Here is a 16,046-nt window from a genome sequence, read left to right as displayed (position 1 = left end):
AGCTAGGAGAGCGGCAAACGATTTCATTTTTAATAACATTATGTTTTATGTTTTGGAATAGTTTATCCACCTCTGAATAGATGGAATTAGTGTTTAACATAAATATCTTGTATTCTTTGTAAAAGGCACCAAATAGTTTTTGTTGGGTTTGTAACGTGAATTCATCGATTCTCTGATTTCTCCCTTTCATCTATTCTGCTAGATTCTGATATTGAAATCTAGATTAAAGCCAGAGTGTAGTGTGGCTTGATGACTGTTGTATTTTATTGCTGTGCAGGTGATTCTCAGTTAAAAACTATTCAGTTTGAAATTAGTTGAAGCATAGCTTTTTGAACTTTGAGTTTAATCAAATAAAATTCAGTAAATCAAATTTTTATTGTCAAAATATTAAATACAAGAATATGGCATATACATTTGATTTATTTCATTAACAAAACTGTATTTAAAATTCTGGTTTAGAAATTCATGTATTAAATGGAAATTGCGCTATAATGGCCTAATAATTTATGACTTGTCTGATCATGAAGATAAATTAGCCTGCTGGTTGCAGATGAACACTTTAAAGTCTGATTTTAGAAATGTTGATTTTTTTTTTTCCTCAGTCAAATAAACATGCAGATTTATCAATGGTCAGAATAAAACACTTTTTTATTTTATGCTCAAAATCATTTAAGTTCTTTCAAGGTCACATATCTTGTAAATATACTTGACCGTGTTTTTCTAGCACTAATATGTGTCCCTAGTCTGTCTACAAACCCCCCACTTATGAGAAAAGTCCATCCTCTTCGTCTTTTGCCTGCTCAGCTTTTCAGAAAATGTGTGCTCAAACAGGCCGTTTAGGGGTTTTCCCTTCATGCCATCATCTGCCTTCTCACTGTAAACCAGGGGTGCCCAAACAGTCGATCGCGATCGACAGGTAGATCGCTGACTGATTCTCAGTCGATCGCGAGATGTTTTGTCAATATAAAATACAATTGTAAAATAGAAAAGTGATTTCAATTTCATCTCATTGCAGTGTTTCCCACACACGATACCTGTGTGGGGAGCCCAAGTATACTTCCGACCTGTGTGTATTTAATTTTTCATTTATTCATGAAATTGCTGCGTGCATGAGAGAGCGAGCGGGGGAGCGAGAGAGAGAGAGAGAGAGAGAGAGAGTGCGCGCAAGAGAGAGTGCAGGCATGCGCAATGACGTGCAGGTAAAACCGGGGGGGTAAATGTTTTACCAAAAAGTCATATATAGAAACTATGCTACGAGTATTAAGCGCATTTGATGAAGCTGCAGCTACTTTTCTCTGCTCCTCTCTGCTGTCATGACTGTGAGCATCGCGGGGGACGAGACACACCAACATACAGCGCAAACGCACACGCACACGCACACACACACGCACACACACTTGCACTGGAGCGCCAGCCACCACGCGAACCTTTTTACTTTTTACTTTTAGTGCTACAGCACACAGTTGATCCGTGATCCGTACGGACCGAGGTGGGAACACACGTGACCCGATCAAACGGTCGGTTGGACTTTACTCCGTTCACTCTCACCGTGTCTGCAGCTAATTTAACAAAAGCAAAATCATCTCACAGCAGCCTGCTGTAGTCTGTGAACATCTCCACACAGATTAAAGTTGTTTGTTGTAAACTAAATTAAGGGAAAAACATATGTGATATAAATACAAACGTAATATTAAAATGTAGCCTACCCTAAAATAAGAGTTTAAAAAATTTGCATTATTTTTTACAGAACTCTCATTTATTATATCTGAAATTATTTTCTGTTTGTTGTGTGAGTATTAAATGCATTTGGAGGCTGTCGGTAAAGGCTACGGCTCACTATGTGGACAGGTAGATCTCTGCAGACTGGTAACTTTAAAAGTAGATCTTGGTTTAAAAAAGGTTGGGCACCCCTGCTGTAAACAATAGGACATGGAGCGAGAAACCCCAAGCTCATCCCCCTTCCAGAGAGGGGGCGTGGTCAGATAAAGCTAATCTACATTTAAAGGTACAGACACAGAAAAAGCCTGTTCTGAGCAGGGCTAAAATAGAGGGGTTTATAGGTATGATTAAATACATGATCAGAGTGGATTTAGAACAAGAAACTTCACACACACGTTTGGGGGAGCTCTGAGACTTATGTGAACTGGTAGAAAAGGAGGATCATATGTGACCTTTAACACCAGTATCATTGTTCACCACTTTCTCTGTTTACCGCTTTCCTTATTATCATTCTGGGCTTTTAGCAAACTACACAAAATATGATTAAACCTCAAAAATATGTTGATACTAAGGAAACATTCAATAAACCAAGAGAAAACATCTTGGGTAGTTTGATAGATTGCATTAACTGTTATTTAGCTATGTTCTAGTTTTTGAATACACAGATACCACCAGATAACTTCAGTGTGTTGAAGCAGTCATTAAAAAACTAACGAGGATTTGTCACTTGTTAAACATTATCTGTCTGTGGTCACCAGCAGCTGTCTTAATCGTGTCTCATGTGTCAGGACCGAAGGGGGATGTGGCTTGATGGGCGGCTTGATGACTATTATTTCTTTATTTTTCCACCGAAAATGAAACATAATGACACATCAGTGAAAGAATTGCCATGTCCTTTAAACAAATTATTAAAATAACACTCCCTGATATTTTTCAAATTCTTCAAGTTCTTTCAGACCAGCGTCATCTCTCTCCACTTCCTCTGTCGTCCCTCTTTGCTCCCCTTCTTATCAGCCCGGGCCTCTATCAAACCATGGGAGTGAAAGCTTCAACAACACACAGAGGAGAGAACAGGGGAAAGAATAATGCTAATCTTTAACCTCAACCAAGACATTTTTGTGCCAAAGTCAAATTAAATTGATAATGGCAGATCAGAAAACACACATAACAGTGTTTTACAGTGTTTTGTAACAGATACCGTTAAATGAGATGGTAGTTATAGTGCAATTGAACCCAGTCAGGATGATGCAGGACTCCTCATTTTCTGCCTTTTTTGATGCAGTCTAACGATAACAGTTATGGGGGCGCTTATATGATATAATAGTTTTTCATGAATGATGTTTGCAAACTAGAAAACTTGTATTACCAAACCATCATGAAAAAGTTAGAGAGAGATTTATGTTAAGAAATGCTCTTACTGGAGGTTAACATGGTTTAAAATGAAACTGTCCTGAATTTGTGTTCTTTAACATTCGACAATTTCTCAAACATTTCCTAAAACAGTCATTTCCTAACATCGGAATGTAGCATGAGTGAGTGTCAGTGTCCAAACAGTTTGGTTTCAGTGCTTTCTGCTTCATTGTGCTAACATGAAAAGTTATGCAGTCCTGCTTTGCTCAGCTCACACAATCAAGCAAACCAGGTCGTGTCTTCCTCCTGGTGACTTTGATTAAGTCACCCAGGCATTTATTTCTTCCAGACTCCACTATTGGAATATCCTGTATTCAGGCATTAGCAACAAGACACCAAAAGACGACAATTCATTCATAACACTGCTGCAAGGCTCTTAATGCACAGTAAGAGAAGGGACCACACTACACCTGTCCAAGCTCCCCTTCACTAGCAACCTGTGAGTTGCAGAACTGATCCTATTACTTGTTTTTAAAGCTTCAAACAGCTAGGCCCCACCTTTTAACTGTGATTTGCTTAATCCCCATGAGCCTGACTGCTGCCTGAGATCCTCCAGCCGGGTGCTACTGGTTGATCCTAAAACTCAAATGGTCACAAAAGGTGACTGAGCCTTTGCAGTCCGAGCCCCACATGTGTCAAGCAGGGACTCAGTGTCCTCTCCTTGAAAGTCACTTTTAAAGGTTAGCATTTTCTTAATGCTTTGTTGTTTTTCTTTCACACGTTTGTAGTGAGATATATATGGGTTTCATTGATGTTCTTATTTACCTGTTCATTTGAGCAGCTCCTTCAGCAGCAGACTGCTACGCCCACCCTGTAAGAAGGAGCACTACGGCAACGTCTGCCATACCAACAACAGTCCCACTATAGAACAGCATCTCTACCATGTGACCCAGGTATTTCATACATAAGTGTATAGTGTGTGTATGCAAATGTGAAGTTGTCCATATTTATTCTTACAGGTATATTTTAATTATGTAAGTATATGTAAATGGTCTTGAGCTTGTATAACTCTTTTCTAGTCTTCTGAGTACACAGCCATTACACCACAGCTCACACCTACCCATTCACATCCATTCACAAACTGAAGGCAGAGGCCGCTTTGTAAAGTGTCCATCAGTATTAATTCATCCCATTCAAACACATCCATACACCACCGAAGAAGTGGGAGCAAATTGGAGTTTAGCGTCTTGCCCAAGGACACATCAGACATGTGGCTGCAGGAGATGGGATTCGAACCCCTGACCTATCACTGAGCCACTGAGCCAGGAAGAACAGCTGTGCTCTAGGGAGCAGTTAATGCGGATCCTACAAATAAACAAATGTGAATACTTGTACATACTGTCCCATAAATACCTCATCTCTAGTCTGCAATTAAATGTTTATCCATTTTTATTCATTCATAGTCACTATATTCACTTCATCATATCAACATCCAACTCATACAACTGTTTCTTAATTTACCACACGTGAAGGTGTTCATACAAAGTATATATATATATATATATATATATATATATATATATATATATATATTGTTATTGTCAATACTATATTTCCCATTGAATTTTATTATTGTCAGCACATTTTTATTTGTTCATTTGTGTTATCTATTTGATTACCTTTGCCCTCTCATGTGAGCTGTTGTGACAACCAAATAAATATATTATATTATCTCATTAGATGTATTTATTTGTTTTATTTTCTATTTGTTTGACTATTTTGCTTTGTTTTATATCAAAAGCACGTTGGAACTTTTATTTTGAAAGGTTCTACATAAATAATGTTATAAATATTAGTATAATTATTGTTTGAATGTGAACAACAGGGAGAGGAAACATTACATTTCTGAAATTGATGGTAATATATTGCAGAGGTCACATAACTATAGAATGTGTTTGTAATAGCCGATGAAGGTAATAAAGACAAAATATACTGAATTCAGATCAAGCAGCAACCTCTGGTTTTGAAAAATACAGGAAGTGCAAAATCCTGCAGTTTGTCGAGTGTCTGCTTGAGGCTGGCTCCAGGAACACAGGAAGTCACAAACACACAACAGCCAAAAAAATCAGTTTTTACAGCAGAAATGAACATGTCTACAGCCTGGTACTAAAAAAACAAATAGGTGTGATTAGTTATTGTCCTCATGGGCACACACTGTACAGGGGATGATTTTTTTTAAACAGCTCCGTTTTGATTTTAATAAACAATACGTGTTATCCATAGTTAGGTGTGTAGCTGACATAATTGACAGGTGGGCGTGATGAAACAGTTTGTCAAGAGGCTTTAAACCCGCTTCAGCTCTCAGCCTGTCGTTAGGTTGACTGAAAGTTAGGAAGAGACAGGATTTCTAGAATGGCATCTGCTGCCGATGAGCCTCCTGAAGTAAAAGGTGGCTGACGTTACTCAGGCTTCGTCCAATTATATTTACAGTCTATGATTCAGATATCAAACTCGAATCTATTTCAATTAAAACTGATAATATACACATTTGTAATTACATTATACTTTCCGATCTCTTTGACTCTATCACAAACGTAAGTTCTCATGATCTGATAAAATATTCCTTTCATTGGGTTTATTCCCGTTTCTTATCCTATCAGATGATCTAACTGCTCCATTACTAGAACCAATAGGAGGCCAGCTCCTTGTGAGAGATAAATCCCTTCTGCAAATTGAGAGCAGCTTTCGAGGACACTGATCTGGTAGCAATTACTTGTGCCTGTGCAGAGCATTAAAAAAAAAAAAAAAAAAAAAAAAACTCTGACATATTACACAGTGCATGTTGGACAGAGCTCATGTAATATATTCAATAACATTTCAGATATCATCCATGAGTATCACACGTCGGGCCTGATCTGTGCCACAGTAATTGGACCTATGCATAGGGATTTGGGATATTTACATTTACATTCTGCAAGAAAGTGAGCAGAAAGATGTGGAGGTTTTTTACACACTGTTTGGACCTGTCAAGACATCGGGGAAGTTTTAACCGTGCTTGATGTGACTAAACATTCTCCAGTCGTCTGCTGTGGTGACAGGAAAAACAAACTAACAGTTAACCACAGCGGGAGTTAACAGCATTTCAGCTCCACTTGTGAAAGTGCAGGGGGAGACATTTTTACCCATTATTACACTGATGGATGGTGATAATGTGAGTATACTGGCCAGGCAAACTGTAATAACACAGACTAAGAAGTGAGAGATCCATGCTTCTAAAAAAAAACAAAAAAACACACACAATATTCCCCATGCTCATAGCAGCAATTGTGTAGAGTTGGCTGGCAGGTCTTACCATTCAGCATGCTGTCAAAGAGTCAGTGTGCGACTAAACACACAGCCGGTGTGATTATCACCAGACGAAGACTCATGCCAGGTTAGGGAAACGTTTGACAGAAAGCGTGCTGTTAGTGCCAGTGAATTACGAGAAGGTGTGAAGCAAAAACACAACGCTGAGAATTGATTGTTTATATCTTTTTTCCCTGTGCTCCCTCAATCGAGATAATTAGCCAAAAAATGGAAGGCCAAGATGTTAGAGATATGAACCTGAAGGAAAAGAAGACCTCTCTGTAAAATCCAAAACTGTGAAAATGTGGCAAAGTAACACAAACAGGCCTCAGGTTGATATAAACATGTACTGAGCAGACCATGCAGACACCACAAAGTGTAATCCAAGGTTTGCCTCAGGACACTTGAGCTTTAGTCTTTAGACAAAAAGACCTATTTGTTTTATTCACATTTTAGTTATTTGTTGCCCTCAATAGTTTTCGTCTTGTTTAAGTGGACCACAACTCAAAACATTGTGGTCCTGTTTTAGTCATCTAAAAGTCATTACATTCACACCGTGTCTTAACATCATACAAGCTTTATATATCGCGTTACATCGTGCATGATCATACGCTGGCTGTCCGCACTGCATCTATTAAATAAATAACTTTGTGAATTTCAGTATCCCCTTGCAAACAATATGACATCTAGTGCTTTTGTATTGAAGGTGGACAAACTGAAGTGCGGTGCTCTGTATACAGGCTGGTCAATAAACGGCTCGGGTGTTGTCGACACAAGTCGAAGCTCAACATTTTAATCACGGATGTGGATATTATTTATGCACCGATATCTCCCCTTTGTGCAACAAGCTTACAAGCTCTGTTGAGTGAGAAAAGCGAGTGTGAGTGTCTTGTAGAGCCCTCTTCCACGCTCTTTCTTCGTCTACACGAGCGACAGAGGGGGAAAATGGAAACGGGGCAAAACCGGCGTTCAGCATCCCTCACAGGCAGTTTGGACACTCCAATAGGAAACAAGAGAATTAGGCCTATTTTATTGGTATGGACGTTCTACCAAGCCTTAAATCTGTAAATCACATTTCACTTTCTTTAAACTTTTACTTGTGGAAAGTGCAATGAACACATATGTCCAAAACAGAGAAATGAACAATAGGACTTGAACTTGTTTCCAAGTGCAAAAAGGCTGTATTACACTTTTACAACAGCCCCTAACTGTACCTGTGGTGACAGACATTCACTTCTTGGTGCACTCAACTGTATCGTCATCTTTGATGATTTAGAGATGGTAAAAACTGTAAAAGGTCAGACTAACTATGTTCTCTCTATGCACAGTTAACATTTAGTTAACGGGCAAAAAAAATGGAAAATGTCAAGTATTTTACTGATGTTACCCAGGGAGCTTTATGTGGCTTTGTCATTGACATGCATCTGGTAAAAATCATCACCGACAAATAGAAAGTTGTTTGGAGGCAGTGACTATTTGTAACTGTGGTGCAGTTGTTGCAGCTAACTTTTGTTGTCCACCCTAACAGAGCCAACTATTTAGTCTTTATTTGTCATGGCATTATGAACAGAGATTTCACCATGTTTTTTTTCTGGTCAATACGTTTAACAATAACATTGGCCTCTCCATTTGTTCATGAAAAAGACAACGCAAATAAATGCTTATCACCAGCATTTCATGTTAAAGCAGTTTAAAAGGCACAAGAACAGGCAGGATTGAGAATAACTCAAATCTAAACTGGATCATTTGTAGGACATTTTCCTTCATTTTTTGATCCACTGCCTCCTTCCATATTTTTGTGAAATGTCATGTCCTGATGTCCTTCTCCTGAGACTACACCGGACAGCAAACTATGTCAAACAAATGAGGCCCCTCTGTTTCTTAAAGGTGTTAGATGATCTGTCTTTTATGTGATGTTTTAATCTTTACTATTGTGGTATGTTAACCTACTTTCTCCACCTCCTGCTCAAATAGATAACTCATCACTCTACCATGCTGCAGTCATGATCCCAGATCACTAAACTCCTTCTAATCTAATTATATCCATTCCTGTGTCGATATCACAGCAACGGGAATAGAAATCCAATGCTGGGTAATATACTTGTTTTATATGCTAATTAAAATGCAGGCAAACTCCAACAAACTGTCGAACTTGCACAAATACATTAGCAATGATCCAGTACTAAAATATGGTCAACATATTTGTGTAATTCAGACAGTGTTCTGTCTCTTTCTCTCATGGCAGCTTCTGGTAAATAACATGACTGAAGATTTGCATTTTTTTTAAAAAGTTTTGGGACTTTTTAGTTCCATCAATCACAAAAATAACAGCGATGGTATTGTTTTAAAACATGTGGTATTGAAAAGTATCAAAGTATTGTGAATTTTGACAGCGCCATGCAGCTGGACTTTTAAATGCTGCTGTGAAGTGGATCCACTTCAGAGGAGAAGTCAAGAGTCATCAGTAGCAGGATTTATGGGCAGCTCGGGCAGTGAAAAAAAACACAAGTTGTCCTAGTGACCTCTCACAGTCAACAAGTAAACTATGTCACTGTGAAGACGGTACAACACAGCATGAGGCTCCACTAATATTTTCTGAATAATTAAAGGGAAACAAAGCATGGTACTCACTGCTGCTGGATGTGCTGCTGGATGTAATGTGGTCTCACAAGCTGAGGGGCTGGCTTGACGGTGAGTTTCATCTGTGCCATGTTACTGGGTGGAGAGGGGGCAGAGGCGTAACCACTGGGGGGCAATTGTTGAGGTATGGGCCGCTGTGGGACCACATTGTATCCATTAGTGTGACCAGTTGTGTGTCCGTTTGTGTGACCAGTGTTGTGCCCGGTGGTGGGTCCATTCCCGGGCACTGCTGGGAAGGGGTGTGTGGGCACCTTCTGTTCGCATGCCTTCCCATTGGAGCCAGGCTTGCAGACACAGAGCTGAGGCCTGAGGCACATTCCTCCATTCTGGCATTGAGGGATGCAATTGGCTACAAAACAAAACCCAGACAGAGGAGAGAGAAAGAGAGAGAGAGGGAGAAGAAAAAGAAAAGGGGAAAGAGAGACAGATGGAGAATGAAAATGAGGTAAGAGGTCAGATATACTCAAAAAAAGTGAAACAGATGAAAGCATAAAGATAAACTCTACTTGACTTTTCATGACATCAAATGACCACTCGTTCACTTTGCACCTCATTCATTTTAGCATAAATGAAGAGCTTACATCACACACTTTGACAGAAATGCACAATCACATATCATCACAGTTTTAAATGCAAACTTAAACCTGGTGGTTCAAACAAACCCTGCTGCATTTGCCATCTGACTGTTCATTTGGGGTTGGTGTGAAAGCTCTTAATTGAAGTTTTGAGGACCAGACGCCTCAGATTTAGACTGCTTTGGGTGGCAGTAACTCAGTCTGTAAGGACTTGGGTTGGGAAGTCCCTGTGCAGACCAATTCTGGAAATTGGTCTGGTAACGAGTAACACTTCCTGAGCACCATCTCCTGAGCTGTATTGCACCACATATAATGAGCTCCTTGAGTCCAAGTAGAAGCTTTTAAAAAAAATATATATATACAATATTCTAGATTGTTTCCAAATAAAACACTCATGAAACAATCACATTGACCTTTGACCTCCAAAATCGAATCAGTTCATCTATAGGTTACCTGTATTTATGTACAGGACCTCCCACACATTTAAATATTCTAATATTGGGGCGCGCTGGTGGTGCAATGGTTAGGGCGCACATCCCATGTATTGAGACTCTCATCTCGAGCAGTAGGCCCGGGTTCACCTCCATCCGTGGCCCCTTTCCACATGTCATTCCCCGCTCTCTCTCCCTGGTTTCCGACTCTATCCACTGTCCTCTCTCTGCATTAAAGGCACAAAAAAGCCCCAAAAAAAATCTAAAAAAAATAAAAATTCTAATATTAAAAAAAGGAGCCTTATTTCTATCTTTGTTTGATCAGGGTGAGCCAGAGTCTGAAAGTGAGTGTTACAAGCTAAGAGTGTGTGCTTTTGATTTTATGAGGGAGAGAGCTGTTTTCCAATGAGGTGTAAATCATTTCAGGAGGTGGAGCTGAAAACTGACCAGCTAAGGCTCACTTTGACCCATGTTCATAAATGTAGCCTATAAGGGTGGTGGCCGTTCCTATTTACAGCAGAAGAAGGACCTAGCTTATTACCCCATACCAATTTTAGACAATTAGTAGGTTGCTAGGAAGGTCTGGACAGAGTAGGGTGGTTATTCTCCCATTTAAGTTTTTGACTTTCATATTTCTGTATACACTCATCACAGTAAGAAAATAAAAAAGGAGGAGATCAGGGTTGTGAAGCTATGTTACTGTTTGCTAAAGCAGCTGAAGTCCAAAGATGTCGGTAACGGTAAAAGTGTCTAAGAAAGGCTTGAGGAAACATCATGTACTAATCAGACTTAAAGCGGTGCCCCAGCACACAGGACACATCAAGAAGACTAAAGCACACAGTTATAGTTGGAGCGTTTTAATGAGGTGCAGCAGCAAACCGACATTTTGACACAATGCAGAGGTGGTGTCACTGTTTAAATTGCCTGCGCCCAGTTTATAGCTGTTTCTCGTTGGATGGACAGGTTCTGGGCAATGCTTTTGTCTAACATATGCAAATCCTTCAAGCCAAGCTCATGTTTACAACTTATTTGTAAAAAAAAGTTGCAGTGAACATAAAACAGACTGCAGCCAAAATGAAAGTGAATCCAACAACACATGTCAAAGCAACATAAATGTCAGCACAAATCTTACAGTTGTATGTTCACAGACACACACAAGGTCATCTCTGAATATTTTTCAACTTTTGACACAAGGTCACCCTGCTTTAACGAATTTACCTCTGGGATTAATAGTTTATTTCTGATTCTGATTCATGTTTCACCTATAGGTCCTGTTGTAATAATTTGTGCTGTACAGGACTAAACGTATCTGTGATAACCTACAGCCATTACTGCTTTTTAATTTCTCCCTGTAGCATCTATACACTTAGATCTCATTACATTCTGTCTCCAAGAATCACCACATTGCACATGTGTGACAGGTCAGTAATACAGGTGTCTGTGATGTACATAAAACAAATAAAGTAATGGTACACCTTTCCTAAAATGTTAAATGAAGCTGATTTGAGCCACACAAGATGGGTGTGAGGTAGGCAGCATGAAAGCAGAATAACTTGGGTAACAACAGAAATGAACAGCCACGGCCTATCTGAGCTCCAGTGGCTCTTATAATACAAGAGTTCATTCTACAAAGACGTCAAATGTGAACATACCTGCATGCCAATTAAGAGTGAGATTTCTGTTTTCAGAAAAACTTTATTCAAGTGTGTCAGACACAAATGTAAGGAGGAGGAATTGAGTAGCACGACGAGTAGCATAAGACAGCCACGACCTGAAATCACCTGCTAAAAAGCATACACTATTATAGTTACACTAATGAGAGGAAGGGATCCCAGTGGAAACATATTACTGTACAGACATGTTGGTGTTAAAATGTTAGCATTTTTCCATTGATAAAGTGTTGGCACACGTTTATCTCCAATGAGTCGCCACATTTTTTTCAATACATAAAGATGCGTGAAAAAGCAAACCCCAGTGACTCATACAACCCAAGGTGATTTTGCAAAGCAACACAAATACATCAGTGCTTAAGAATTCATATTCACAACGGATTTGGTCTTTGGCCTTCAAATACTGCTACAAATGAAATGTGTTTTTTGTTGATGTGCTGGTGGTTTAATCACTTTCAGTCTGTGAGGTTTAAAACTCAAACTGGTTTACAGATAGAGGTACTACAGCAACACTCCCTTAGCCACTTTCAAACGAGAAAGTGTGTGTGTCAGTGTGTGTGGGCATGTGTTTTAAAGCCAGCAGGGGATATGACTCAGAAAGAGGCCGGTCCCCCTCGCTCTCCCCAGGGTCCCATGTGGGTGTGTCTCCTCCTCTCTAAGCTTGTTAGTCTAATTAGCGGCTTTGAGATTTTGTGAAAATGATTAATGAAGGGAAAACCAAATGCCTGATGAAAGACATCTGCTGGCACAAGGAAAACAGTTTTTTACTTTTGCCATGCCACCCCTCTGCCTCCCCTCCCACTTCATCTTCCCCAAACCTATAGGAAACACCAAACATGTCCAGATTTCTCTGGAAAATCACAAGGACTCTTTTTCTTTACACAAATTAGAACTTGTCCAACCTGTCCACAACCCACATGACGGATAGGATGCAGTGTGATGGATTAATCACGGTAGAGACTATACTCTCTCTGTCTGCTTTGAGAAAATCATTTGTTGGATCATTTGTTCCAAAAAGTAAATCCCATATTTCCAACCTTTTTCGTGAGGACAACTTGCTACTGTGTAGCCATAGCCCTTAGCTAGTCATGCTAGCTAACCTTGCAATGTCCACTAAATCAATACCAATTAGTCTGAGGGTAGCTGATGGCTAGTTGGGGTTTCATCTATAGATTGTATAAAAAAGTACAGCACAAGAGCATGAGATAAGTGAAACCTAAAGATTTAGAGCTCCCCCTGCTGACTGGCTGCAGATTGGTCATAAACCTCGCCTCCTCCATGTTAACAGATGGTGCATTGGGCAAACTTTAAAATCAAACTACTCGTCAAATAAATGTCATGAGAAGGTTAGTTTTCATTAGTAATTTGATGTGAAAGACAGAAGATTTACAGCTCTGTTGACTAGCAGAGTAGAGGAGAGGAGGCATAAGAGCACTAACACAACTGAACTTTACATAACCGTTAGTGTCAAACCAAAACAAGAATCTGTTCCGCTGTGTACTGTACTGATCTGAGGGATCTTTGACTGGTTTGGTTTATCAGTAAGTTTATTGCTGGCTTTGGTTAGCGCAAGAGTCTAGCCATCATTTTGGCTCCAAATTAGGGAATTGCACCCTCACTGTAGCCCCAGCTAGTTGGCCTTCTGTTCTTGCTCTACTGTCTGGATGTAAAGTAACAGCAGTGTTTCCCCTACCATTATATTAGGGGGGCGGCCCGCCCCCCTAATATAATGGTGTGAATTTGTGGCCAATATTTTCATGGCCATATCTGACTAATCAAATGTACATAGTTAGCACTTTAAGCAAAGTCTGTCATGGGTCACCAATTAATTAACTGAACAAAAAAACAGAACATTTGAAATGTTTTTATACATTTAATGCTTAAGTATCAAGGAAAAAGTAGCATCAAAATGCTACATTTTCTAGGACATTTGCAGCCCAATATATACTTTGAAAAAAACCTGAGTTCAAATGTTTTTTGTTTCACAATCTCTTATTGACTGAGTTACACCCTGAGTTATTACCTCAAAGATGACATCATTGCTTTCCTACCCCCTAGAGCTAAGTTATTTGTTTAAGTTTGAAGTTACCCCACTGTTAGTTTTCCATTTTGGACTTTTTTGCTTTCTTTTCCGAGTAGCGTAAATAGTTTTCATTGCCCCTCCACCCCTCTCTGGCCTGGAGCTCAGGCTGCCATCTGTTCTGTGAATAGTTTTCTCTCTTCCTCTCCCTCACACTGAGGTCAGCTACATAACAGCGATGTTCTCTGAAGGGGGTGACGGACTAAGTGTTAGTAATTTACTTGTTAGCTGGGGACAGGAAAAAGATCAGTCATGCTGATGTCCTTGCTCTTTTGATCAGACCACGCTGGATATGGGGCTCAGGGAACTCCTCCACACCCAGACCCGAGGTCTGTAAAGGAGCCTCCAAGAGTTAAAAATATTTTGTGTGTGTGTGTGTGTCAGAGTCAGACTGTGGTAGAGATGCAGAGTGAGAGGCAATAACAGGGAGGCATAATGATTTTCTTTGTCCCACTGCCTTGTTGCAAGACCTTAAAATGTCTAAGTGGAGGAGAGAAAATTGCCAGTGCTTTATGGGTAACTGCTACAGCCTGTTTAACCTTGCATGTGGCTGGGACAGATGTTCTCTGAATTCAGAAGTAGGTAGCGGTGAAATGCGACATCGATATATGAGGTATTGAATTCCTCATTATCTGAGTCACTGCTGGCCCTCACAGTTCAGATTAACTCTGATAAGACTGTCTGTGGAGAGTCTATGGGCCTCACTAATCCTGTGGGCGAGAGATACGCTTATCTTTCCTCTGGCCAGCAATGACGCTGCACCTTAAAATCTCTATCATATTAAACATCGCAGTTATTCACAAGAACGGGCTAAATCCACTTTGACTTGAATTCAATGCGCTGTAACATAACAGTGCACATGGTCATTTTATAACAAGATTTTGTTATTGGGACCCTGCTGACCACCCTGTCCCAACTCACACCTACCCTCTGCGTCTATCTGCCACAGGTGGGAACAGTGCATCAAAAATGTTCTCCTACAAACTAAGAATGTGTGAAATGTGACATATAAATACAGCGGAAATCAAGTATATCCTCTGTAAATGTCTCTGAATGAATGACTGTCTACAATAAGAAGTGAGGAGTGTGAGTCCAGCCAGCTGAACTGTTGTCTTCAAGTTTACATGGTTAAGACGGCCTGTATCCTACTCTGTGCTTTATTGGATGTCACATAAGTGTGTTTAAATCTCGGTCATTCCATGTCAATTAATGTCCAATATGAAGCTATGAGTTAACCAGTGTGCTAACATTAGCATGCTAACACAACAATGAAGGCCACAAGCAATTGCAGCTCGAGCAAAAGACAATTTAGTCCGCTGCTTGCTCTTAATGGAGCTTAATTATGGTGCGTTCTAATCAATAGCTCCTTTGTCTGAATGTGAGTGGCGAGGGGTTGGAGGTGTGTCACTGTAGGAGAGCGGAGGCGTCCACCAAACAGCAGTTTGTTTTGGTTTCATGCTGGTGCTCAAGGGCAACATCTACTGGATGAAAAAGTCACACATTCTTCCTTTAACCGTTATCCATCAACGAAGGTGTCAACTCCGTTATCTGTTCATCAGTTAATTCTGTTGATAATTACCTGAAGCTATCATTAACTTATTATTAGTTTTATCAACTTCAGCTGCAATGTGAATAGATTCGAGTTGTTCAGAGGCCTTGATGACTCAGAAAACTCAAAATTACACACGTCTGTATTGAAAGTCTACAAATAGTAGAAACTTGTCTGATATATCACCACCATCTTCAGAAGAATATTCATATGTCAAGAAGAACTTCACAATACAGTAAGAGGGCAGAGATAGGCATTTTGACTCGCTATTCAATAAGCTCCTGAAGTACAGGACACGGTATGCTCTGGCTCAGTTTGTCCGACATCCATTTTACAATAGAATAGCAGGATAGCTGTTTTATACATTTATTATTTAGTAGTCATGAAATTCATTGGAAGACAAAGCTGTATACAGTCTATGGAGGTTACTGTAAACATGCCACCCACAGATTGATAACTGCTAGCTTAAACCATGACGGCCATGTTTGTCTGAATACTACAGTATGTCTTCCTGTTTGCTTGTTATTATAAAAATCTTACATTAATATGTTTTGTGTTAGCTTTATCAAAAATGATACTATTGGCAAGAAATGTAATCTGTTAGTGGTAAACTCAGAGTATAAAAAGCATTAAAACAAGGTTAACAAAGTTTCCATCGAGTCACATCGGCTGCTTACATAACCACTA

General features: G+C 39.7%; 1 protein-coding gene across 3 annotated transcripts in view; it reads right to left on the bottom strand.

Annotated features, from left to right (window-relative positions):
- ltbp1 (latent transforming growth factor beta binding protein 1) overlaps positions 1-16,046 on the bottom strand; it is a 123,180-nt gene that overhangs the window by 88,096 nt on the left and 19,038 nt on the right. For all 3 annotated transcript variants that reach the window (XM_020647824.3, XM_065959470.1, XM_065959471.1), the window contains exon 3: positions 9,046-9,403. In XM_020647824.3, coding sequence (XP_020503480.2) covers positions 9,046-9,403 — 358 coding nt within the window. The remainder of the gene's footprint in view (positions 1-9,045; positions 9,404-16,046) is intronic.

The sequence above is a fragment of the Labrus bergylta genome, chromosome 10 (assembly GCF_963930695.1).
Source record: "Labrus bergylta chromosome 10, fLabBer1.1, whole genome shotgun sequence".
In the NCBI taxonomy this organism is placed as follows: Eukaryota; Metazoa; Chordata; class Actinopteri; order Labriformes; family Labridae; genus Labrus; species Labrus bergylta.
Note: the sequence above shows the minus strand (reverse complement) of the source record. Positions and strands in the feature narration are given on the sequence as shown.